Source organism: Vulpes lagopus, chromosome X, assembly GCF_018345385.1.
Source record: "Vulpes lagopus strain Blue_001 chromosome X, ASM1834538v1, whole genome shotgun sequence".
Classification (NCBI taxonomy): domain Eukaryota; kingdom Metazoa; phylum Chordata; class Mammalia; order Carnivora; family Canidae; genus Vulpes; species Vulpes lagopus.
This window is the reverse complement of record NC_054848.1, coordinates 102,884,144-102,912,043: the sequence shown is the minus strand read 5'-3', so window position 1 is coordinate 102,912,043 and position 27,900 is coordinate 102,884,144. Positions and strand designations below refer to the sequence as shown.

Genomic DNA, 27,900 nt, shown 5'->3' with positions numbered 1-27,900 from the left:
CTTCTAAAAATAGTTATGTCTAAAATTGATACCACTGATTAAAACCTCTGGCAAATGTTGAGTCTTATTTTCTTGAATAGAGTAAAAGTGTTCTCAAACGCAAAATATACTTTGTGCACAATACACATTGTGAGCACATATATACACCCTCTGTTGATTTTCTTCAACAAAAAGTTAATCACCACCCGGAATGGAAAAATGGGTCACAAGAGTAAATATCCTGGAAAAAGACAACTACCACATAAGAGGTATGACATTTAAGGTAAAAACAACAAATTTTTATACCCAAACAAATGGATTCCCTCAAGTGGGAGCAGGTTACCTCAGGGACCCAAGGAATTTATCCTCATGATAATCATTGTTTTAAACATGTTCAGAGATACACTTCTGCACATGCTTTTGAACATGCTCATTGGGGGCAAATCTTTGATTCTGAAGGATTACTTTGGTTCTGTTGGTTTTGTGTTCATTTTAGAATTTGAAAAGTGATTTAGATCCAAGGCTGGTGAATGGGATGAGCAATCAAGTTTGCTCACATTGTTTGGTGTTAGCAAACTCATTAAGTAGGCCTTATTTGCTTCTCTTATTTTCAGTCCTAATCCTTTGTTTGAACTAAGCTCTGAGCTTTTCTACATGGTGCCTGTTGGCAAATGGGAATACATTAATCTGACAGGTACTGAGAGCATTGTAGAGAGCAAAGAAAGGCCATTTAGGAAATGATTTGATATTTCCTTAAGGATTCAGAAGTAACTTCCTCTCCCCTCCAGGAATTTACATATGTAAACACAAGTTGGCTTTGGACTGTCATGACCACAATGGGCATTTTTTGACATAATAGCAGCCCAGAGTTTTTAAGTCCAGCAGTTTTGGCAGAGGGCAGTAATAGGGTGAAAAAAAAAGGGATTCTGAACAATAAACATTGATAGGATGCATCAAAATTCTTTAAAATGTCAATCTTTGAGGGGAAATATGGCCACTTACTGGCATTTAGGATACAGGCATTTTATTTCACGTCAGCCAAGTTGCATTTTCACAAATATAGACATAAAGTGATTTTATGTTCTTGATAAACGTATTTGCGTTTGAAGGTAAGACATTTACTGAGTTGTCAAATCTACCTGGATCAAAGGAAAACAGAAGTGATGGGTGATGGTGAGATTTTGGAAGTTATAGAACATCCAACACAAAGTTGGATTCAGCTTCTCCCATCATGTTGCTCTCCTTTCCATATCAAATTACTCACCAAGGTCTGTTAGTCTTTCTTGAGTGGTGCTCAGAGTGGTCCCCAGATCAGCAGAGCAACTAGGAACTCATTAGAAATACAAGTACACAGGCCCCAGCGCAGACCTACTGAATCAGAAATTCTGGATACGGGGCCTGGCTGTCTAATAAACCCTCCAGGTAGTTCAAGTTGGACCATCACTGTCCTAAATCAAACCCTTGTAAACGAAAGCCTGGGCTATTGCAATATCTGCTTATTATATGCAGCCTTCCCCTTCTTCCACCCATCCTTTTTGGGTTGGAAACTTAATGCAACTTTCCAAAAATGAAGAACCAAACAGAATAAGCACTGCTTTCATCAGTTCAGTTTCTTGCTGAAAAGTCCTTGTTGTAGATTGAGTTAAAAAACAAAACAAGGGCAGCCAGGGTGGCTCAGCGGTTTAGCGCCACCTTCAGTCCAGGGCATGATCCTGGAGACCCGGGATCGAGTCCCATGTTGGGCTCCTTGCATGGGGCCTGCTTCTCCCTCTGCCTGTGTCTCTGCCTTTCTCTCTCTCTCTCTTTGTGTCTCTCATGAATAAATAAATCGAAAATATTAAAAACAACAACAACAACAAAAAACAATAACTGTCTCAGCCTGGCATTCAAGGCCTTTCATAATTTGCCCCTAAGAGTTCTTGACAGTGAGCACCTACCGCAAACCTCTGTTGCAGAGGGAAGCTCGTGCATATCCCTCTGTACCTTTTTTCCCTTGCATGTCTCCAGTTTTTCCTCTAAATGACTGTTCCCTTCCTTTGTCTGGTCTTCCGTAGAATGCTCCCATGCCAGTTTCTATCTCATTGGGGATTCCTTGCCCCTGCTCTGCATTGTTAGATTTCTAAATGTGTAGGTGTCTTCATACTTCAGGTACAGCAAAAACTTCCTGCGGTCATAGACTTTTTCTTTACGCGTTTTGTACCCAGAGAGGCTTCAAGCACCATGTCCTATACAAAGTCGGCCTTCCAAACTTCTCTGCTGCTCATTTTTGAGCTTCAATCACACCCAGTTGTTTCATGACAACTCAGGGCGTAAAAACATCATATCTGGATTGCCAGTGTCCAACTTGGAAGAGTCCACTCTGCTCCCATTTACTGGCGACGCTCGGAGTTAAGTTCAAACAAAGGATTTGAACAGAAACTAGAGAAGCAAATAGGACACTAATTAATGAGTTTGCTAACTGTTCTTCCGGTGGGGTCCGGTGGGGTCCATGGCACTTTAAAAGCATACATTTGAAAAATGTTTCTTTCCCTGAGGCTGCCAAACACACTGACTGTAGTCTCCTTAACCACAAGAGGTCAAAGTTCTACTTTCTGTCACCATCCTTAGTAACACGTGTGCATGCTTTGCTGATTGGTTTCTTTTGTGTTTCCGCTTAGAGGGAGGGCAGGCAGCATGAAATTGAGACCAGGGAGTCAAGAAACTTTCCCAGGTCTAGTGGGGAGCAATACTGACAAGGTAGAGGCTTTGCGAAGAAATAATGACTTTATGTTTTCTGTCGGCTCAGCTTCCCCCAATTTTCTTGCATTTATAAAGACAACTTTGGCCCCACCTGATGATCTATGTCATCTATCCCTTCCCTGTCACCACTGCTGTGTTATTTATACTGTACTGCATCAAGCAGTGAAGTCCTAGCTTAATTTAATGCACTGTAAGGTGATATGTTGAAAAGCCAAAGGTTTAATGGAAAGCTGGGGGGAGGGGGTAAAAAGGCACTAACAGAGCAACTAAAAAATGCATTTTCAAAGAAAAATCTGGATGTTCCTCGATGTCCTTCAAGAATTTCCTCCACCTGCCAAAAATTCACGCCTAGGATTGTGTTACCAGGCACTTCTGAAACCTGGTAGAGTAATTCACTAGAATGCTTAGAAATTTCCTAACATAACTAGTGTGGTATGGATTTCAAATCCAGTAAAACTTTAAGTTGATACTGGTAAACTGTTTCTATAATTCAAAGCACTGTTATTCTTCAACTAGACACTCTACTCTTCTGTAAGGAACAACCTGAAAAATCCAATGGTGGTTGACTTGAACCCTACTTTTCTCTGTCTGTTGCATTTTTAATTGATAGGGGTTTACAGATTTCTTTTCTCTCCTTATTTCTTAAACATGTGAAAGGAGGAGCGAGTAGAAAAATACCACAAAGAATACACAATCTGTTGCCAGGATCACAAAGAATAATTGAAAAGTTTTTCTGTAAAACGTTTTTGGTGAGAAAAAGACAAAAACATAATGCCTTCCATTTCCTTAGCAGCACATTTTCGAAGTGACTTGACCAAAGAGGAGAAAAGTAGCCACTTAAAAAAAACAGTATTTTCAACTCTTTCACCTAAAGCTGTCTACAATTTTGCTTACTCTCATTCTCAGGAAGTATGAACCATAATTCTGTTCCAACTTTGTTAGAAGAGCTGAAGCTATGCCATACAAAGACTAATCTGATATATTAGGACACGGATCATTCTAATCCATGATGGTGTGATAAATGAAGGAAAAGAAAGGCCAACAGGGTGCAGTCAGTGAAATGCTGGAACAAGTCCAGAACAGGCTCCATCCTCAGGTAAATGCTGGTGACAGGTGGTGGGAAGAGATAGGCAAGAATAGAGAAGAATGGGATCAGCTGTGCACTAGGTTTCTTGGCTTCTCTAAATGGGCATGTCAGGTGAACCACCTGAATCCCACGGGATTTGGGGGGGGAGTGACATCAAAGAGGATGATGGGTAGAGTTGGCTAGCAAGGTGTTTTAAAATTCTGTGTCTCTCATGAATAAATAAATAAATATTTAAAAGAAATAAAATCCAAATGCAAAGGCATTTTCCTATTGGATAGTTCTTCCTAGTTCATAGGACTGTTGAGAGAAATTAGTCAATATCTTTCAAAATTGTTTGATTTCACAAGTATTAATTCAAAGATGTGGTCCCTCCCTACCATGTAACACCTTAGTCTAAAATGGCAGATGACAAAATGAGAAATGTACATAAAATGGACTAAAATTTTTAGTTGTGCCTATTTTATTAATTTTTCTTCTCTTATTTTTAAAAAAATATTTTATTTATTCATTTGACAGAAAGAGAGAGCACACGAGAGTGCACAAGCAAGTAGACAGAGGGAGAGGGAGAAGCAGACTCCCTGCCTACTAGGGAGCCTGACATAGGATCCTGGGATCACAATCCAAGCCAAAGGCAGATGCTTAACCAACTGAGCCACCCAGGCACCTCTACTGTTTTTCTCTTAAAAATGATTTACCTCATGGCATTCTTCCAGAGATACTGTTTTATATGTTCCTGTGGTGGAAATTATTTGGGTCTTAATGACAAGAAATGTGAAGGAGTTTGTTGTTAATTTTGTTCTCTTAATTCCATTTTCTAGCAACAAATAGAATGAGTAAAACCACCACTTGTTCAGAAGACACAATTCAGTCAAAAACAATTATCAAGAGGTCTAAAGTTCCACTACTGGATTTCCTTTTTTAATTTTCTAGGCATTATTCCATGTAAAATGTGAACATCTATGGGAGAGGTCACTCACTGAGCCATTAATCAAAAACACCTTAATATGAATGAAATATATCAGATTCTTTCTAATGTAACAACTGGGACAGAGAAGTAAAAATTTGTTTGGATTTTTGGTGGGTGGGGTAGGGATGGGAACAGAAGGAGGGGAAGGGATAAGAGGTTATTTCTCACAAAGACACAAATTTGTCTGAAATAAGCCCTAGTGAAATGCTAATCAAAACCACAATGAGATACCACCTCACACCAGTGAGAATGGAGAAAATTAACAAGACAGGAAACAACAAATGTTGGAGAGGATGTGGAGAAAGGGGAACCCTCTTGCACTGTTGGTGGGAATGTGAACTGGTATAGCCACTCTGGAAAACAGTGTGGAGGTTTCTCAAAAAGCTTAAAATAGAGCTACCCTGCGACCCAGCAATTGCACTGCTGGGGATTTACCCCAAAGATAAAGACTCAGTGAAACGCTGAGACATCTGTACTCCAATGTTCATAGCAGCAATGTCTACAATAGTCAAACTGTGGAAGGAGCCACGATGTCCTTCAACAGATGAGTGGATAAAGAAGATGTGGTCTAGGGATCCCTGGGTGGTGCAGCGGTTTAGCGCCTGCCTTTGGCCCAGGGCGCGAGGGATTGAATCCCATGTCGGGCTCCCGGTGCATGGAGCCTGCTTCTCCCTCTGCCTATGTTTCTGCCTCTCTCTCTCTCTCTCTCTCTCTCTGTGTGTGTGTGTGTGTGTGTGTGTGTGTGACTATCATAAATAAATAAAAATAAAAAAAAAAGATGTGGTCTATATATACAATGGAATATTACTCAGCCATCAGAAAGGACGAATACCCACCATTTGCTTCGACGTGGATTGAACTAGAGGGTATTATTATGAGTGAAATAAGTCAACTGGAGAAGGACAATTATCATATGGTTTCACTCATATGGGGAATATAAGAAATAGCGAAAGGGATTATAAGGGAAAGGAGGGGAACTGAGTGGGAAAAATTAGAGAGGGAGACAAACCATGAGAGACTCCTAACTCTTGGAAACAAAGGGTTGTGGAAGGGGAGGTGGGCAGGGGGTTGGGGTAACTGGGTGATGGGCACTGAGGAGGGCACTTGATGGGATGAGCGCTGGGTGTTATACTATATGTTCGCAAATCGAACGTAAATAAAAACAAATGGAAAAAAATGAAATAAGCCCTACTTAATAGGAAAGAAATGAATCTCCTTTATCTCTCAAATGCCCTGGAAGGTAAGAAAAGAAGAGCTTCCTTCTGTGAACAGCTGATTAGTTATAAGTATATATTGTTAGACATGTTACATAAAATGCATTACAATAATTTTAGTGAGTATAAAGAGTCTACATTGTACACACATAAATCAGTTTTCATGATCTGTAAGAATTCAAGCATTACACAATGTATTTAAAGAAACAGAATGGAAAAAAAGAAGTCTAGTCAATATGGGACTCATTAGCCAACACTTTTACATATAATTCATGTCTAATGGTATAAGGAAAAGTAAAATACATGCCTGCCTTCAAACCTGCCTTCAAGAAATTTACAACCTAGTTTGGAAGACAAGTACGTTAGAGAAAATCTAAGGCAGTGAATGAATCAAGGACTGGACTGTCTACTACTGACAAAAGATATAATAGATGCTTGGAAATATGAGAGATTTCTGTAGCTTGGAACACACAGGGAAAGTTCACGAAGAAAGTAAGTTTGCAGATCTTGAAAATCAGGTAGGATCTGGTCAGTCAGTGATTGCTAAATTGTAACTGGCATGGTAGAACGAAAGGGATTTCTTGCCAGGAAATAGTGATAATGAAAAGTTTGCATCTGTAGACCGGAACCAGATAACAGAAAAGTCTGGAAAGCTGAACAGAGGACTTTGGGTATGGTACTAGTGGTGTGGGGAAGAGGAGAGGAAGACAGGATTTTAATAGAAAAATGTGGGTTATCAAGTAGGAAAGAGATGAGACAATGAGAATGTTTTCATGGGATTAGCTTAGCATTGTTTTGCAGGATGAACTGCCCATACACATCATAACACCTTTTATAAAGGGGCTCGAAATATACTCCACAGATGATGGTTAATTCATCCTAATAACATCTCATTGAAGCAAAGGAAATGCAGCTTTTATTACTCCCCATTTTGTAGATGATTTGCTCAAGGTCACTGAATAAATGAAAGGCAGAATAAAAAACCACAGTATCATGATGTTCATCAGTTCCTAAGAACCGGCTAAATTATGTTCTCTCATTTTCTATGACTTAAGCAAGGGAGGCACATGATGGACCTTTGTCCTCAAGTGCCAATTCCAGACCCTCATTAATGTTCAAGGCACACGTCCTACCATGCCCAATTCCTGTTTACGCTCCCTATAGCCCCTAGTCCTCTCACCCCATACCTTTCAACTACCTCCAACTCTCCCAGCTAACAATTGTTTTTGATTATTCTGTTCCATTTGTTCTTCTGCCATTATCATTAGCATATTAGCATATTCAACATCTCTGTATCAACCACTCACCAATAAGGACGATGATTGTTCAGGTTTATCAATGCAAGGCAATGCTTTCAAACCTCTCTCCACCTCAAACTGCAAAGCTCAAATTACACCTCCTGAAGGTGTAAGAGAGGTAAGAACTCTCTACATGCTAGATTGTGGCACCAAACTGAGTTTCCTCTCCAATTTTTTTTCATGGTCAGAGTTAGTTAAAGGACTCCCCCCAGTTAACTCGTTCTTGGTGCTGACACATTTTCTCATCCTCCCGTGCACCTTGAAGTCTCCTTTCTTTTTCTTACTAGCTAATTCTCCACTTATACTCCCTGTCTCATGAGGGCCCACACCTCCACATGGTCTCTCTTGGCATTAGGAACTTCTCCTTTCTTGGTGGCTCCTTTTCAGTATAGTAAATGCTCAGTTAACGTCTGATGAATGACTCAAGCTCCGGATCTCTATCTTCAAATATTTTTTGGACATTTTAAAAAAAGATTTATTTATTTATTTTAGATAGAGCTCAAGGCAGGGCTCAATCCCAGGACCCTGAGATTATAACCTGAGCTGAAATTAAGAGTTGGCCACTTAACTAACTGAACTACCAAGGTGGCCCCCTGGACACTTTTTAAAACAGCCTTACTGAAGCATATTGATATACCAAAAAAATTGCACATTTTTCATGCATATTTGATGTGTTTGGACATACACGTGCACCTATGAAATCATCACCACAATCAAGTTAATAGACTACTTTTCCACATTTTTGCTTCATCATTTCATTGTTACCTCACACTTCACAATTCTAGAACAGAAATTATTAGCTTCCTACCAGATCTGGCTCTTCCCCCCAATTTTCCAATTTCTTTCATATGTACCACAAATGTCTACTTCCCCATAATTCAACATCACAAAGCCTCTGATTCCTCCTTCTGTAATTAGCTAATTATTAAGTGTGGTGGTCATATTTTTTTCTTCACAGTACTGGGCATATGGAAAGCAATCAGTCAATGCAAGGTCCACTGCCTCTGTCCAGATATGATTATCCCATTGAAATAGCCTTCTGAGATCCATCTGCCTCAAGACTCTTAATCCTCCTGGTCGTCTGTTCATCCAATCTTGAGATTTCTCTTCATATATATAACTTTGTTCATTGAGCCTCTTTTACTCAGAAATGTTTTATGGCTAGTCCAAAGGCCAAAGTCCTTCCTTAGCATTCAAGAACCACCATAATCAGGACCAATCATGTTTTCCAATCTTACCCCTTATTATTTTTCAGAGGAATTCATCATAATCCAAATGATTTTCATCTCACACTCAAAGACTGTGGGTGCATGCACACTTGTGGGGGGTGTGCCTTTCCCTGTCTACATGCCTTTGCTCAGGGTACATTCCTGCTTGGAAATGCCCTTCCCAATATGGACCCCAATAATCCTTAGCAGTTTACCTTCTGTAAGCCTTCAACTCCTCCAGTCAAAAACTTCTATTCTAGAACAAGTCTTACAGATTTTTGCATTATTTTATATTTCATGTACTAGATTTAATTCCCCAACATTTTAAGACCTTCAAGGGCTAGAGATCATTTAGTATACTTCTTTATCCTTCCCAGAATCCAATAACTAGGTCCACCAATGTAAGGCAATGTTTTTCCATCTCTTTAGATAAAAATCTTCAATGAAATGTTCATTAATTCTTGAAAACAACAACTTAAAAACTATACCACCTAGGGGTGCCTGGGTGGCTCAGTGGTTGAGCATCTGACTCATGATCTCAGCTGAGGTCTTGAACTCACTGACCTTGAGATCAAGACCCACACTGGGCTCCATGCTGGGCATGGAGACTACTTAAAACAAAAAACAACTCCCCCAAACTAAAACCAAAACCCAAAACTGTACCACCTTTATCATACTTAAGGATATATGAAAGCTACTTTTTAAATTCTTTAATAGAAGCCTAAAAAAAAACTTTCACAAAAAAGATAACAAAGCATTACATAATACCATAATATCACATTAGTACTCCAATTCAACATTTAACTTTCTTCTCACATCTTCATTTTATGAAAGATTAAACCAGTTTAGAATACTTGTCTTAATAAATTCTAATGAAGGTTCTAAGGGAAAATATCTTAAGCTTAAGCATAACTTATAACTAAAAACTTCAAAGAAAACAGTATGTTTTAAATCATTAAAGTGTAAATATTTGAGTAGAAAGAAACAGGTTTATTGGTTTATTTTTTTTAAGTTGTGCTTTAAATATTTTTCAAGAGTGTAGCTCCTCGTATGGAAAATTCCTTTAGGTATACACTAACAAAGTAAACACAAATAAAGTACAAAACAAATTCATACCCTCAACAAATTCATACCCTCAACATTTGATGTACTAGTGCAAAAATGTTTATTACAATATTAAGAAATATCAACAACACGAGTTAGAATAACTAATTCATAAGGAAGAGTTTGAACTGGACCAAATCCTGGGTTTTCTTTCGTCACTCCAAGTTTCTTTTCTATTTTAAACTAGTGGCAACAGAAATTTCTTTGTTCGAAAGTCAGGAATGCTTGAAGTCTTAAGTGATAGAACAGGTAGCTCGACTTCTACTTCATGTCTTTCCTCAGGGGGAGAAAAACACTGTGGATAAAGTAATTTTGTTTTTATTTCTGGAAAAATCATTTTTTCCATCAATCTTCATAATTCTCTCAAATAAACTGTTAAAAAGTTATAGGCCAGTCAACCACTTCACCCTGATTTGTGGAAATACTATACATTAATTTCAAGAACACATGGCTAACTCGAGTTTTCTTACTACTCTAAGGGTTTAAAAGTTGCTCCTAACACTCGAACAAAAGTTGAGGAGAATTTTACAAGCTCATATATTTCTGCATCTCATTTGCAATATTTTTGAACAAAAGAATAGTAAAAGTAGTCTAGTCTCAAGAGTCACACTGCATGCCATCAAATTTATTTTTAAGGTACTGTGCAATTTTAACTGTGGAAAGCTTTGTGTTGCATCAAATGCTCAAGAACCACACCTACAAATAAAATGGAAATAAACAGTTAAGAATTTACCACTTCATTAAGATGGAGAAAGTGACAAGTATCCCTCTCTTCTTTGCTTATATGGAGAGGACTGTCCTCCCCAAATTATGTGGGACTAAGTAACCACAATTTTGGGAAGGCATACAATGAGAGGCAGAAGTTGTAAATTAAGATGTGATTCACATTCTAAATTACCTTAATGAAGATTTTAAAATTCAAGAGATAGGGAACTCCAATAATTAAAGCAGGGAGCAATAAGAAATAGTGAATGACAAGGAGGTCCTAAACCCTATAAATCAAATAAAGACAAATGAAATAAAGACCAGAAACCATTTTCTTCCCAGCACAGAGTTCCCCAGAGTCACAAACTTGATGAACAGGAGGCATGCTCTCTGCTGACGCATGCACACACAATGGAGACAGAAGCATGGAGACCCTCAGAGACAAACTTTCCATCTGTATCGTTCTACTCCCAGCAGAATGGAAAGAAGAGCAAGGTGAGAAGTATTTCACACTTCTTCCACATCAGACAGAGCAAAATTGGAGTTAGTACTGCAAACTACTAATCTCTTGCTACACAATCAAAGGCAGACTGAAATGAATGGGTTGTGGGGCTGGTGGATGGGGGAATGAGTGAGGGAGGGAAGGGGTTGGTCTGAGAAAAAAGTTTAAGGCATTTTGTAAAGCCTGAATGGATTAATCTTTTAAAAACCCCGAATATTTCTCATTTCCCTTTTTCTTTCTCTCTCTCTCTCTCTGCTTTTTATTAAATACAAACCGACTTCCTGGGACTCAATACAGACTTGCCCTATATTCAGCTAAAAGGCCTGGTGCTTAGTACACACAGGAGTCCTAGGATTGATATATGTCCCACACAAATGGTCCTTTTGTGGGAAAGTATTTTCAAAATTACTTTTTGTGACCATGCATAAAACATGACCAGTCGGTAAAAAAAAAAAAAAAAAAAAGGATGAATTCCATGCATCAATTAGTATATTGAGGCCCCAATCCACAGCGTTTTACTAAAAACATAAGCTATTTACAGCTCTAAACGTTTTTTCTGAACTTGAAAAAAATCTGCTTTACATTTTTAGAAGCTAATGAGGGACTGAGTGAGTCTTTGGTGTTTCTAGTTTTTCATCTGCTCATAAATGGGTTGTTTAGGCTATCTAGGAAAGGAAAAAAAGTGAACGGTTAAAAGTTAGTAGACCTGGATAACATTTAGCAGATAGCTTGAAATGCACCGCTTTAAATACGTTAACTGCGTAAAAAGTGTAGGGACATCGCTTATTTCTTCCTGAATAAAATGAAAATGTAATGGGGGGGGTGGGTAAATCTCAAGTTAGAAGATGGGTCTTAAGCAGTAGTCCCTTGTCCAGGACAAAAAGCTTCCTCTAACCACATGGAAGAGTTGTCTTATGGGAAAGGCAGGGGGAGGGGGCTGGGGAGTCATCACCTCAGCCATTCAGACGAAGGACCCAGCATTTCTCAAGCCACACTATGGGATGGGCCAGGTGGGGGAGCGAGACAGAACTTCGCCCTTAAGAAGCAACACCGAAAAGAAGCCACCTCGCTCTTCGTACTACGCACACAGGAAGAGCCCAATTCAACGCCGCCGCCACCGACACCCCCTTGTCTTGCTCCAACCCAACTTGTGTGTGTGCGGGGGGGCGGCGCACGACTTGCTTTTTACCCCACAAATTCGAGACACCTCCATCTCTCTCAAGTTAAGACCTTCCACCTCCAGTCCCCAGGCGGACCACGCACCGCAGGCGCAGGTGTCCGGATCCGGCCTATTTTTATGCTCCCCCGCCGCCCGCGCCACCCCCCCCCCCGCGCCGCGCGCCGGGTCCCTCCCCGCGCAATGCACCAGCTAGCCTAAACGCCGCCGGAAAACGCTTCGAGCCCGACTCCCGGGGTCACCTGGCCCCAGCGCCCGGCCCTGCCTTCAGGGGAGCCCCAGGGCCGCCTCTGGTCACCGGGGACCGCGCACCCGGCTCTGGGGCAGTCACGTGGTCGGCGGAGGCGGCCTGGGCTTCCTCACCTGCATCCCGGGAACTTGGACAGCCACCGGTGAGTGGGCCATGAAGGCGAAGGCTGCTCTGCACTGCTCCTGCGGCGGTGGCGCCTTGGGCTCGGACTGGCTCCTCCTCCGGGGGTAGCTCGGCGGCCCTCCCAGGCTTTTCGACCGGGGCCTGGAAGGACACACAGAAGTGGGGTGACTGAGCTGGTGGCGCGTCGCCCCGGGCTGGGGGTTGTGGGCGGCTGGCGGCGCGGCTGCCTGGGACTCAGTCTACCTTTCTGGCGCCCGCCCGCCGCTGTTGCCGCCGCTCCTCCTCCCGAACGCGGGGCGCACCGTGTGGCGGTAGCCGGGACCTGGGCTCGAGTGATGCCGCTCCTCGGCGCCTCGCCGCTTTAGGAAGAGGAGGTGGAGGCGCCCCAGCAACCCGCCCGCCCGCTGGGCCCGGGAGGCGGTTGGGGGCGGTTCCGCCGTTGGCCCTGCCTCCGCCCTGCCGCCGGGCGGTGTCAGGAGCGCCGTAGCCCCTCGCGGCGCAGGGCTGTGGCTGGGTCGGCGAGGGGGCGGACTCCCTCCGCACGCGGAGAGGAGAAGCCGGGGGCTGGGGGGCCCGGCACTGGGCCCGGCCAGGGGAGGGAATGGAGGCGTCTCGGTGACCTGGGGGTTAGAGCGCGTCCCCGACGCGGCCACGTCGCCGACAGGCGGACGGACGTTCGAAGCTTCACAGACCACTTGAGTTGAAACTTGGGGAGTGTTGGAAGTGCCTGTCGGCTCCCCGATCTAGTCGAGGGTGCGGCCACAGAGAGCCGCCAAGTTGGTGGACCCTCTATTCATTCCCGGGGTCTTGGGCTCTCCAGGCTGGGGCCGAGCCTCTGGGCAGACGCGTAGCCGCTCGCCTGCTTTCCGGATTCCCCGCCCCCCAGACGTACTTCAGGTGACTTGAACCTGAGGCTACCCTGCCTCTTGGGTTGTCGGTTGGAGGGCTGCCAAACTGGGGCTTCTCGTCCCAAGTTTGCACGTGGAAGAGAGGAGGGGGGGGAATTGGAAAACAGATATTACATCAGAAAAATTAGTGAGGATGATAGAGGCATAGAAAATGAGACCAGCTCTTTAGTAGTACGCCTTAATGAACTTGGTATACGGCATACGCAACAGTGGTTTTAGCAATTCCCTACCTTTGTTCCCTCTTAAGTTCTGCTCCAGCAGGGGGACAGTTCCTTTTGAGAATACCCTAAAGATAACAAGTCACAATGATAATAGTAACAATTACAGAAATCTCATCATGAAGGCACCTGTGGGGACCAGCAGGGGTTAATTACATTTAAAAATGTCATATCCAAGTGCCACTTTAAGATGAGGATGAAGTTCCTTACATTGCAAGTTGTTATAGGTCTGGACCTAACACAGGGTTGGGACTCTAGTAGACACTCATTAAAGTTTCTTCTGTTTCTTTTGTTCCCTTTGAATCTTTCTCAAAAGACAGCATTTTAGTGTTATAAACATAATTATTCTTAATGGGTGCCATTTTCTTTGTGCCAGGGACTGCAAAGTGCTAGATATGTGTTACGTGATTGACACTTTACAAAGACCCTCTGAAGTCGCCCATATTGCCCCCCCCATCTTACAAGTGATGAAAAAGGCTCTATGGGATTAAACAATTTGACCCAAATATCACACAATTAAGAAGTGGTAGAGCTGGGAATCCAAACCCAAGTCCCTCTAACTCCTAAGATCTACTCTCTTAGCAACTGTCAATTATACAATATAGTATTGTTAAATATTGTCACTATGTTATACATTACATCCCCAGAACTTACACATCTTACAACTGAAAGTTTATAATCTTTGACCACCTTCACCTATGTCCCCTCTCACTTGCCCCTGGCAACCACCAGTTCTACTCTCTGTTTCTATAACTTTGGTATTTTTTAGATCATACAGTATTTAGTCTCTCTCTGACTGCTTTCCCTTAAATAATGCCCTCAACATCCATCCACATTGTCACAAATGGCAGGATTTCCTTTATCATGGTTGAATAATATTCCATCACATTTCATTATCCATTCAGATTATAAAGGATATAATTGCATATCCTTACTCCTACTTCCCATATCCAGGCCCTCACAACTTCTAACCTGATGATAGGCCCCAATCCAATATCAATTTCCCACCAGCCCATCTGACACTTAATAATACCAGCCTGGCCAGAAACCTGCAGTGCCACCTAAACTTTAATGCCCTTAGAAGTTCCCTAGGATTCTTGGGACACCTGGGTGGCTCAGTTGGTTAAGCATCTGCCTTCGGCTCTCATCAGAATCTCAGGGTCTTGAGATCCAGCCCCTGCATCCTTCGTCCTGCTCCATGTTCAGCAGGGAGTGTGCTTTCCCCTTCCCTCCACCCCTCCCCCTTGCTTGTGCACTCTTTCTCTCTCTCAAATAAATAAATAAAATCTTTAACAAAAAAAACGTTCCCTAGGATTGTTTTTAAAGTGCAGAGTTTGATTTAGCAAGTCTGGAATGGGCCCAAGATTCCGCACTGCTAAGTTTCCCAGGTGGTGGCAATACTGGTGATTCTCAGACTTTGAGTAGCAAGGGATTTAGAAATCTCAAGTCCCAGCCCCACTGAATTTTCCTCATTGCTCCCAATCCTCCTTCGATACTCCTCCTCTTGCATGTTGGTGGAAGTAGTGCTCAACATTGTAGTTCTTTCTTCTTATTTCATGGGTTTCATTTGTTTGGTCTGCCTAACAAGATGATTAATTCCTTGATGCCAGAGATCCAGCTTCTCTTCCCTAGGAATTATTCAGGTAGAATGTCACCTTTCTGGGGGGCAAGATAAGGTTTGATCACTGCTGTATCCTCAGAGCCTAGAATAGCATGTGGCACATAGTAAGCCTTCAAGAGGTATTTGTTGACTGACTGGCTGAATGAATGAATGATGAATTTCCTTTGAATTGTTCACTGAGGTTAGTATAGTGCTAGGCAAGTAATAGGTATACTGTGTATTTTATTGATGTCTGGCTAAACTCCTAGGCTCTGCTCTTGTTGATTCTTTAAATTTTTCACTTTACTATATGTGACACTCTTGATTTTTCTGTGTCCTAAGTTCTTTCCAATTACTGTAATTTCCCAACTACCTAAGAGTGAGTTGTATCATTTTAATAAATACATAGATTAAGCCTATCTGAGAAGTGACTTGCCCTGACACCATTCTGAGCCAAAGTTACATAAGAATATAGAAGACTGAATGCTAAATTTTGAGACCTGAACTATTGAGACAGTTCCTTAAAAATACCGCTTTTGAGATCTTAGTAAACTTTCTGACCCTTATTCACGTCTGCTGCTAATAAATAACCTATCTGTTATAATTATACTTGACAGAGATCACTTGAGTTGTGACATGGAATTCCTTGTGGTTTGTTATGCTTTTTCACATACGTATATGTGTGTGTGTGTGTATATATATATATATATATATATATATATATATATATATTTCCAAATTTAAATAAAGTGACAAGAAATTCATGTGTGCTTTTGTTACTCCCCACCAAAAAGGACACTTGAATATTTTACCTCAAAATATCAACCCAGAGTCCAATAATATATTTCCATGTATTCCCACAACTTGATGGAAAAAAGATGTGGGAGACACCACATCTTATGCTCTTTAGTAGCCCCATAGAATGTAACATTGTGCCTCAGATTGGATTGGGTACCCACTTGATTGATATGACCTGAGTGGCTATGAATATTTAATAACCATTTAAATAAAGTAACATCATCTACAGATGATTAAACAAAGTCAGTGAATTCCAAGTTAAACATTGTCTTTGAGCCCAACAAAACTTAATAATTTAACTTTACAATCTGTGGTTTTAGTTTCCTGACAGGTGTCATACCCTCAATATTAAATATTTAACTTTACCCATGTTTGTAAATATTTATGGAGTGTACTAGTTCATAGCTAAAGTGTAGGTAGATAGCAATGGCCAAACTTTGATATAGGCATTAGTGAGGTAATGATGTATTAGGGCCCTGGTTCTCAACTAGGGGCAATTTTGCTTCCCGGAGATATTTTTGGCTGTCACAAATGGGGAAGAAAGGATGCTACTGGCAATGAGTCGAGGCCAGGGATGCTGATAACCATACTCCAGTGCACAAGACAGCCCTCACAAGAAAGGACTGCCCAGCCCAAAATGTCAATGGTGTCAAGGTTTGAGAAACCGTGCTCTATGCTCTTTGCATTATGGGTTACTAACCAAGAAAGACTGGGAAACACTGCTCCCTGAAGATATCAATTCAATGTGGTGGCTGGGGCAAAAAACAAAAACAAAAAAAACACAACCCAAATAGCCAACACCAACAAAAAACACTTCAAAACATATTGGGCCACATCAAGGGGGTACTGGAAACAAAGCAGTATTTTTATGTTACTTTTGTATGAAGCCATAGATCATCTTCCCCCAAAGAGTGAATACTACCTAATGAAAAATAATATTGAACAGAAAACAACTAAGAAATATTTAATGGTTGGGTTAAAAATATTTAATCATGGTGCAGGTTGTAATGTACTAGGCATTACCTAGGAGCCTTCAAACATGTGACCTTGTTGTGGTAAATTTGACCTCTTACTCCACTTGACAAAATTTAGAGGTAGTGTTTCACATTTTGGACTTTTAACATTTTGAGCCTTATTTAATAACTACATTGAAATGTATGATGTGTATAAATGTATAATGTGCAAGGGCAAATTGATCCAGATACTTGAATTTCTTTCAACTATCTGAATATTTGAAACAAAAGGAAATTATTTTGGTAATTCCAGAAGCTCACCATCCAGTGATAGCAAGATTTTGGTACAAGCTGCTAGGTGCTGTACTGATATTTGGAAGGATGATGTTCAAGGGCCCTTTTGTTTTTTTTTTTAAATATGTGAAAGCATATGCGAGACCTCAAATCTCCTCTTTACTCTCTGTGGGTATCAAATTGGAAACCATGATATAATAGTTCTTGCAGATGTTGCGTCCTTGCTATTGTTCCAGCAAAGTATCCTGAGAAAAACCTAAAGACTTAGTTCTTGGTCAAGGAGCATTAAGCCTTTTGGGGCCTGCACAGGACTCTACCGTAGTATCATGTATAACAAAAACTAGTATTGAAGACTCAGCCTGGCCAAATTTTCTTGCTAGCTTTACTTCCTGATGCTACTGAGGGGAATAGAGCTACAGAGGAGGTGGGTAGAAGCTGCTTAAGTGGTTTCCTGCTTATAATATTTCTTTACATGTATGCTTACTCACTTCAAAATATTTGCATTTAGGTATGAAAAGAATTGAGCTCATTAATTCTTGCCCTCACTAATGTGTTAGTGAACTGAGAGAAGTGAATGTGGCCCAGACAATTTTATTCCCATGCTGAGGTAGGAGTCAAAAGATGGAATTGGGGCACCTGGCGGGGGAGCTCAGTTGGTGGGGTGTCTGCCTTCAGCTCAGGTCATGATCACAGGGTCTTGGGATCGAGCCCCATGTCAGGCTCCCTGCTCAGTAGGGAGCCTGCTTCTCTCTCTCTCTCTCTCTCTCTCTGCCTCTTCCTGTAGCTCGCTCTTTCTTTCTTTCTCTCTCTCTCTCTCTCTCAAATAAATACAATCTTTTGTTGTTGTTGTTTTTAAAGATGAAATGCTAATTCTGGAACCAGTTGTGCTGCCTGCCAAAAGTCTCACACAATTCCACTGTGGATCTTTATAGGCCTTGGGCCTCAGGTGAAGGCCCTCAGAACCCCGCATGCCCTCACTCCTGGTCTCCTCAGAGGTGACAGACCTACTGCTTTCTACACCAGGCATCCTATAATGATAGTTTTGCGTTGCCATCTGGAACATGAAGACTGGTAAGTTTCTCAGGAGAGATTCTTTGGGAGACTGGGCTCTTTGTAATGAAGTCAGGTAACTTCCAAAGTGCAGGTTTTAGCCACAGGAGAACCCTTCATGTGTTACCATGAAATGTTGCTGAACAACCAATTTGGGTGATACTTTCCCTCTCCAAATTAACTTTTAAAAATGGATTGAATTGGCCACTTGTTCTTTAATTTGTAGGCTTCTCAAGAAAATAGTTCTAGTCAAAAGTGGCAGTTAAAAACAGGAAAAAAACTGGCAGTTGAGACCAAATAGGAAGTGACTATGCCATCAGCTCACACTGAGGAAAAGGAAGTTGTTGCCAGGACCTCTAAGAAAGGCAGTTGTGTAAAATTACCAGCCTTCAACTTGCTTGCTGAGGTTCTGTCACCCTGTGGTAAAAGCTCCTATGGTTTTGTTACTGCTGTTCTCAAGAGAACATGAACAGAGCAGAGGAATAACAGGCAGCCCTTGCAGAACTATTATCAGGGACTACCAGAAGTTTCTGGGGGCAGAAACTCAACATTGTAGACAAGCAAAGCTTCCACCCTACTCATTTTTTTTTTTCCTGTGCCAAACTGAGAGTTTAAGATTAGTGAAAAGTCAGTATGTCTCCTGTGAGGCCCACCACAAGGGTCCAACTATGGACTGTAACAGGGTTTTTTGCTGAGAAATAGAAGACAGAATGTCTTTTTATACTTGCACCTGGGCTCCAGAGACAGCTGAAGCCACACCACCTTTCCCTTTTTCCTTTTCTTTCTCCTCCATTCTTTTCTGTCTCACATATTTCTTGAGCAGTGCTAGGACCTGTGCTAAGTGCTGGGAATACAAAGAAATGCAAGGACTTTGCTTTCATGCAGGAGAACATCATAAAAAACAAGAAGCACTCAAAGTGATATATGATTATTATAGCACTACATTTAAATATATTACGGCAACAGCCACCAGAGAATAATATATTTTACCTGTGTAGCTCCTGGGAAGCCTCACAAAAGAGGTGACGTTTGAACTAAGCCTTGAAAAATGGATAGTTAGGTAGCCAGGAAAAGTCTTGGGGAAAGGGAATAGAGAGAGCATTCTAGATAGAAGGGACAGCATAAAAAAATGCCTAAGCCAGGCAGGCATATCCCCCAATACCTGATGACCTAGTTAAAATCTAGACACTGTGCTCCATTTGTATAGATTCTGATTTTGTAGATCTGAGATGGAGAAAGGGCATGTATATTTTATTAAGGAAAAAAAAAAAGCCAGTGTGCCTGGGTGGCTCAGTTGGTTGAGCATACAATTCTTGGTTTCTGTTCAGGTCATGATCTCATGGATTGTATAATTGAGCCCTGCAACAAATTTGCATGAATATTCTTTAACTCTGCCCCCCCCAATAAATAAATAAATCTTAACAAAACAACTACTTGGGGTGATTATGGCGTGTTCTCTTGATTATGAACCACTAGCTTAGAGAAATGACAAACTTTCTTTGAAGATTAGCTGGTAGTTTGGTTTAACAGGCAAAAATACAGAGTACACGAAGCATCCTAGTAATGAGGTTGGAAGGGAAAGGGAGGGGCACACTGTGAGCCTTGTGTGCCATGCTAAAGACTTTGGATTTGATCCTGTAAGCTCCTAGGAGTACTGAGTGGTTTTAAGGAAGAGAGGAATTTGCTCCAGATTTGTACATTTGAAAAACAAAAACAAAACACCCCTCTGGTTAGTACATAAAGGATAGATTCGATATGAGAGAGACTGGAAGCAGAGGACCTATTAAGAGGCCATTAGGAGGCCACCGTAAAAGTACAGGAGAAGGACTGAGCCAAATTTATGGCTATGAGAATGAAGAGGAGGGGGATAGATTCCAGAAACAATTTGGGAGTGGAATCAACAGCGTTCAATTGATTGAAAGGGGCCAGGACAAGATGGAGAGGTTTAAAATGCCAGAGACATCTAGCTTGGGGAAATGGGGAAATGTTGATACCTGGAACTGAGCCAGGGCCAATACAGAAGGAGGACCAGGTTTGGGGAAAAGATAAGGAGTTCAGTTTGGATGCACCAAGTTTGTAGTGTCTGTTTGATATCCAAGTGCGGATGTCCAGAAGGTAGTTAAAAATAACAAGATTGCAAATATAGATTGAGAATTGCATAGAGAAATCCTTTGTAACCTGATGGCAAATTGTCAATAAAGAACATAAAAAATAGAAACCAAGTTGAAACCATTCACTTCCTATTTAGAGAGTCTCTTCTTGAATAATTGTTCCATGGTTTGGTCCAGTGAGATGCTGCCTGTGTCTACTGCCATTGTATCTTTCTGCAGAAAGCATACCATTTTCTTCAAAGTAATGATCAATCTTGTCTCTATAGGATTATATTACTAAATATTTCTCTGTTTCCCTGCATACATAGATTGGCCTTTGAATGTGTGATAATGACAGCCAAGAAAAGAATGGAGTAAAGGACAGGAGTGACATAAAGAGATCTGAATGTTTTGTTGCCAGGTTTTCTGGGATGGTTTTGTTGCATGCAACTGTAAAATAGATTATTGTGCACCAGAGCAGTTTGTATTATATTTCTCCTCCTACACTCAAAAGAAAATGAGGTGGGAGATGACATGCATGCCTGGTTTCATGAAGCCAAGTTAGTGTCTTCTACAGTGGAAAGAAAAACAGGAACAATTTATTGCAATCTAAAGCACAGATTACTGGCAAAGCCATGTTATTTGTCTGCTGTGAAAGTGCACAGCAACTTTAGTTAATATTTCTTCAATTTTTCATGATCATTCATACTATTCTGGTTCTTCCATTCTTTCTCTGCTATTGACCTTTTATGAAACTTCACACATCCCCATAGTTTACCATATGTGCAGGTAAGCATTCCAGTGGCTAAATGCCAACTTGAAATTAACATGGATAAATCATGCTTTTCATATAAATTGGGAAAATCGCAGTAGACATTTACAATTTAAAATCATGAAAGCAGATACAAATAGATTATATTCTAAATGTTTTGTACAATGCACTTTATTATGTGTTTGGGTTTTTCTCAGGTGTTACAAGAAACTAAAACATACCAGCTCTTAAATTTTCATGTTACTTTAGCATCTGACAATATACAGATTTCTGCTATGCAAATATAGAGAAATGAGTGCTTACTACATTGTGAAGAATGGAATATATACTACAAAAAATGAAATGAGTTCATGAAATATATACTACAAAAAAGATATTTTCTTATTTTTTTCTCCCAGATTTTCAAAGCATAAAGAAGTTATTGCTATATGGAAAGGTCATTTATAAGAACAATAACAGAAGAAACGGTGTCTGGGTTGTAAAATTGCTGAGTTATTGAATATGTTTCCTAGTAAAAAAAAAAAAGTAAGGTATTGGATGTGAATACGCATAATAACACACTTCAGTATTGCTCTTCCACTTTGGTTCTGCATCTAGTAAATGAGATAGAAAGTAATTCTTTCATTGTCCTTTTTTTTTTTAAAAAAAAAGGTTTTATTTATTCATGAGAGAAGCAGAGACATAGGCAGAGGGAAAAGCAGGTTCCCAGTGGAGGGCCCAATGCAGAACTTGATTCCAGGACCCCGGGATTACGACCTGAGCCAAAGGCAGACGCTCAACCACTAAGTCACCCAGGCATCCCTTTCATTGTCCTTTTTAATGCAGGAGCTGAAGCCCAACTTGTATTAACGTAACTAGAAAATTATGTAATCGTGAGAGCTATCGTTTATATAGTGCTTGCTCTGTGTCAGACATGGTTGCCAACTACATATCATTCTCACCACAACTCCATGGGCTTGGATGGATCATAAATATCATTCCCATTCTACAGGTGACAAAACTGAGGCACAGAGAGACACAGAAACTTATCCAAAGTAGCATTGCTAGATAACATACAAGATGCCCAGTTAACCTTGAATTTTAGATACGTGATGAATAATACTGCATGAGACATACTTATACTAAAAAACATCATTATTTATCTAAAATTCAAATTTAACTGGCCGTCCTGTATTTTTACTTGCTCAATCTGACCACTCTTCAAGCCAAGGTCATGTAGTTCTTAAGGGTAGAGCTGGAATTTGAACCAAGAGAGTGTGACATCAGAATTTATGCTTTTAACTGCTATGCTTCTACTGATTATAAGAAATGGAAGGTAGAGAGCTTCATTTTCTTTATGTGGAATATTGAAAAAAATTATGGCTAATGAATACCTCATGGGCAAGATCTCAGGTCTACATGTTTGAATTTCTTTTAATTTATTCTGATTGTTAATATCATTTGGTCACATAATTTTTAGTGAGATTTTTTGTTGTAAAAGTGATAAGATCTATAACATTTTGAACTAAATTTTCCTTCCGTGGTCTCCAATGGGAGAGGTTAAAGGAAAAGTGTGCTTCTCTTTAACAAATGGAATTAACTGATCAGTACTGTTGTTCAAAACACATTTTTCTTTTCACAAAGCAGCTTTGTGTTGTTTATAAAGAGTAAGGGCTTTCTTTCAGCAAGAACTTTCTAAAATAAAACTATAGGAGATATTTACTCGCACCATTTTCTTCTTTGAAATTTTTACGCTGTAACAGGCAAAGGGGCATCTACTTTTTGAAAGGTGATACAATTTAGTGGGAAAAAAAAACAAATAAACATGGGATTTGGAGCCAGACAGACCTTATTAGTTTTGTGAACTTGATGTCTGAGCCTCCTTTTCTTCATCTGCAAAATGGGTGTTATTAATGTCCCCTTCGAATGGTGATGGTGAGGATTAAATGAGATGATAAACATAAACTGCTCTATTGTGATATCTGGTACAGAATTGACCACGAATAGTGGTACTTGCTGTTTCCCTGTCCATTCGCCTCTTCCCCAGAGCCTCCACTGCTCAGCAACCCCCATGAATCTTTAAGAATCTAATGCTTATTTACAAAAGCATCTTCACATGCTCAGAAGTTACATAGATAGCAGTCAGGTGTCGAGTCAGTTGGAACCCAGAGTGCCTAAGATGTTTTCCTTCATTCCGTGATTTTTTTTTTGAATCGCTAAAATGTTTAGGTTACAACAAAAATTACAGTGTGATTTTTAAAAAATATTTTAAAAATTTATTTAGAGAGACACAGAACGAGCAGGTGGAGGGGCAGAGGGAGATGGAGAGAATTTCAAGCAAACTCCAGTCCTCAACTTGAGGCTCCATCTCAGAGCCCTGAGATCATGACCTGAGCCGAAATCAAGAGTCTGACACCCAACCAACTGAGCCACCCAGGTGCCCCCCTATATGATTTCTGTCCTTAGAGATTAATTGCAAATATATATATTTTTAACAATGAAAATTTCCTTAGAGTTTGAGGTTAGGGTTTATATATTAGTCTCAAGGGGAAACTCACCATGGACATCTCTGAGGGACACAGAGGGGAATAAAAAGAAATAGCAAGGGCAGGGAAATTATGTCATCAAAGCATTTTCCTGTGTATAGGTGCGTGCATGTGCATATGCAGGGGAACAAGGAGTGGTGATATATAATGAGGGGAAAATACAAAAATAAGTGAAGTTAGGGTCAAATACAAAGTCACCATCAGATTAGGAAACAGCTAACATTGCTATTGAAAACAATCAATTCTGAGAGGCGGTATACCATATGCTCATTAAGAACACAGACTGGAGGGGCACCTGGGTGGCACAGTCAGTGAAGCAGGGGACTCTTGGCTTTGGCTCCAGTCGTGATCTCAGGCTCATGAGCCCTGCACATGATTGAGCCGCAAACATATTAGCATGAACCAAAACACGAATTTTGCTCAAATTGTGAAGAGACCAAGAAAGGGAAAATGCATTGGGCAGAAGCTTTTTTAGGCCTCAGTTTCCTCATTGTAAAACAAAGAGAATTGAGCCAGCTATAAAGTTCTTTCCAGCACTGACATTTAATGATTACATTAAAAAATTCTTAAAAAGAAAATCTGGAACTCTCTGAACAATTGTTGTATAGCCAAATAATAAATCTAAAGTCATAGTCAAACATGACCTTTCAGAAGGAAGGCACCAGGGTTTTTATAAGTGAAAATCACATCTGACTCATCTATTAGCATGCCTCAAGGGGGTAAATAACATACGGACAAGGAGGAACCAGAGGTTGAGAATTTACATAGACTTTTTTTCTTTTAAGATTTTATTTATTCATGAGAGACACACAGAGAGAGAGGCAGAGGCATAGACAGAGGGAGAAGCATGTTCCCTGCGAGGAGTCTGATGTGGGACTCACCCAGGACCCCAGAATCACGACCTGAGCCAAAGGCTGACACTTAACCACTGAGCCACCCAGGTGCCCCAAATGTACATAGACTTAAAAAATAAACTTTAACAAGCTTCCGTGCTGTTGACATTTTTGTTGTTGTTAAATGAGTCCCTGTGGGATGCGGGGAAACATTTTGTCATGGAAGAAAAGTGAACTTCTAGAATGAAATGGAGGGTAAGATGAAGTGGGTACTTCTGTGGATGGAGAAGTGTCAGCATCAGACTCTGATGGTCCCAGATTTACATGTTACAAGTGGTGTAAAATAAGGTACACACAGTGGTATCTCTGTGTTTGTAGCTGGCACTAAGCTCTTCTCAGTAGTGAAATACCAAGCTGACATAGCATAAATGGCAAGAAACTCCCTCAAATTTGGAAGAATGGGAAAAAATGAATAGTAGGTTATCTCAGCAAGGTAAAGTATCTGTAAAAAAAAAAAAACCAGCTTTATCATACAAATAATAAGATTGTTGTCATTTATGGCTCGGGAAAGTGATCTAGGAGTTGCAGATATTTCTGGAACAATTTCATCTGTGCCATTTTGGCCAGAAAGGTCAACAAAATTCTGTGTGTCAATAGAAAACAGAATAGAAACACGATGATACATTATCTTGTTTTTGAAAAAAAAAAAAAAACCTGGTGGAGGAACACAATATTTAATTCAGGGGGCCATCAAACAAGAAAGGCAAAAATGGGGATCCCTGGGTGGCTCAGCGGTTTAGTGCCTGCCTTCAGTCCAGGACATGATCCTGGAGTCCCAGCATCGAATCCCACATCAGGCTCCCTGCATTGAGCCTGCTTCTTCCTCTGCCTGTGTCTCTGCTTCTCTCTCTCTCTCATTGTCTCTCATGAATAAATAAATGAAATCTTTAAAAAAAAAAACCACCAACAACAAAGGCAAAAATGGAGTTCAGGGTGGTATAGAGATGGGCAGCCAGAACAAAGGAATGAGAAGACTGAAAGTATGATGAGTTTTCAACCCAAACAGATAAAGATTGAGGCACGGCCAAAGTCCATACTAAGATCAGCGCTAGTAAGAATAACTGATTATTTAGTTCCTCCTCTGTGACTTGCCAAGTCTGGAACCATTCAGTACCTATTAGCCCTATGAGGTGGGTCCCCCCTATTAGCCATTCTGTAAAAGCATAACAAAGGGTATGTACAGAGCAAATAATAATGATCAAAACTGTTTACTGGCTCAAACTCAGCACAGACCTTAAAACTCAAAAGAATCAAGTTCAAGACAAAAGTGACTTTTTGCAGTGGGCAGTAAAACCTAGGGAACTTACCACCTCAAGCAACAAGTTGGGGTGAAAAGAGATTCAGAAAGAATTTAGGCCATATTTGTAGAAGATAAAGCCAGGATAGTTTACTAAGAGAATCTTGTGAAATGTCTTTAACCTTTGAGGTTGTCATTAGGTAGGCCAACCACACCTTCTTCACTCCTACTGCCAACATGTCTGTGAGTCCTCCTATAAAAATTCAGGGCTGGATGGACCAGAAATGTGGTCAAGTGTGGCATTTCCTTTTTAATTATGACATAAGTAGGGGAATGGCATGTGAATTCCTCATGGGTATTTCAAGATGGATGTACTTTATCCTATGCTTGAGCCTATTTTCATTGATAGCCCTAACATGCACAGAATCTTATTGAAAGCAAAGCTTTGCCATGCAGAAATGGAATCTTTAAAAAAAATTATTTGCAGAAAAATAATTTGCCCCAAAGAGAGTAGGTGGAGAGTTTTCCTTTAACATCCATTTTCCAGGCCAGCATTAGTTTGGGGTTATCTCATGCCCATATTTCTTAAGAAATTACACTTTTGAGAAAATATTGTTCATGCAAGGAAAAATGGAAATGGCTTAAAAGAATATCCCTGTATAAACCACCCCTCACTGTAGGTGTGCCTGGCTGGTTTAGTTGGAGGAACATGTGACTCTTAATCTCAGGGTTGTGAGTTTGAGCCCCATGTTGGGTGTAGAGATGACTTAAAACAAATGAACAAAGAAACAAACAAACAAACAAGCCCTGCCATGAAAACTTGCATAGTATCTTGTCTGTCACATCGGTGTTCACAAAACCCAAGGACAGAGCCATCCAGGGCTGCTTGGGCTGCTTCTGTCTTCGTGGTATAACATGGTTAGTTTTCATAAAATGCACCCATGTCCCTCCTTGCTTGGTGACCTCGACCTTATTGAAACACTGTCTGTGCTACAGGCATACCATGAAAAAGAAATGGGGAAGAGAAGAAAGGCTAAGAATGAACGTCCAGTTCACAGAGAACTAACCTTATCTGTGGGAAAGAAGGATGAAAAGAAAAACAAAAACAACTGGAAAGCTGAGAAACAGAAAGGGAAGAGGACAAGTGAGAAGATGGGATTGTTCTGAAGTCAATGCAGATCCCTTAAAAAGTGAGAGAGGTGGGATGCCTGGGTGGCTCAGTGGTTGAGCGTCTGCCTTTGGCTCAGGTCGGGTCCTGGGATTGAGTCCCACATCAGGCTCACCGCAGGGAGCCTGCTTCTCCCTCTGTCTATGTCTCTGTCTCTCATGAATAAATAAATAGAACCTTTTAAAAAAAGTAAGAGAGGATGAAAAGTGGATTTCAGGACTAATATGGATAATCAGGCCATAAGCAAAATGAAGCTGTCTAATCCTTTGAGCTCATAGCAGAGTCTTTGCTTTCTATTCCCTTGACCCTGACCCTGTGTCTCCGGGCTGCCCAAAGCCCATTTCACTAGCTAGTGTCTGAGCCAGTATGCTCCCTGATCCTAGGCTTTTCTCACCTCTCTGGATCCAAATGTATCTGTGTTTTGCTCATTTTATTATCCTGGCCTGACAATGTCTTCATTTTAATAGAAAATGTTTATAAAATATGGCTGTCTTCTTGAAAGTGCAAGTAGAGAGAGAGATTTGGGGAGCAAAGGCCTCCTCACACCCTGAAATAACAGGTGGAAAGCCAACAGCCTTTGTCTCCTGGGTAACCACACTGACCATAGGTTTCCTCATCTGTAGAGAAGAGATAATAAATAAGGCCTTTTGTTTCTGTTACAATGGACAACATTTCACATACATTTACCTATTTGAGACTCACGACCACCTCCTGAGGTGAGGATTATTTCGCAATTTGACAGACAAGAGAACTTAAGCTCAGTGAGGTTAAGTAACTTGTCCTGGGATAATATGTGAAAGGGCCAGTGAATAAGGAGAGGACTCATCTGGCCAAGGGAGTGAGTTGATACGCCGTTACAGAAGTGGCCCAGACAGTGGTACCTGGCACACGAGCCACGTGGCCGTGTGGAGGCTATGTGATATCAAGGTTATGCATATGGGCTTTGGAGTCACAGATACCTAGGTATGAATCCTGGTCCTGTCCTTTATGATCTGGCATCCCTTTGGCAACTCCCTTCTCTGACTCTTTGTTTCCCTATTT

The 27,900-nt window shown here is 40.8% G+C and overlaps 1 protein-coding gene and 1 long non-coding RNA gene across 3 annotated transcripts in view; one reads left to right on the top strand and one right to left on the bottom strand.

Moving 5' to 3' along the window:
• STK26 (serine/threonine kinase 26) overlaps positions 1-12,745 on the bottom strand; it is a 57,028-nt gene extending 44,283 nt beyond the window's left edge. For both annotated transcript variants that reach the window (XM_041742109.1, XM_041742110.1), the window contains exons 1-2: positions 12,597-12,745; positions 12,344-12,494 (exon numbers count right to left, since the gene is read on the bottom strand). In XM_041742109.1, coding sequence (XP_041598043.1) covers positions 12,344-12,385 — 42 coding nt within the window. In that variant the 5' untranslated portion in view covers positions 12,386-12,494; positions 12,597-12,745. The remainder of the gene's footprint in view (positions 1-12,343; positions 12,495-12,596) is intronic.
• Positions 12,259-27,900, top strand: part of LOC121483503 — a 54,745-nt gene continuing 39,103 nt past the window's right edge. The window contains exon 1 of the long non-coding RNA XR_005985739.1: positions 12,259-12,372. This is a non-coding gene — a long non-coding RNA (uncharacterized LOC121483503). The remainder of the gene's footprint in view (positions 12,373-27,900) is intronic.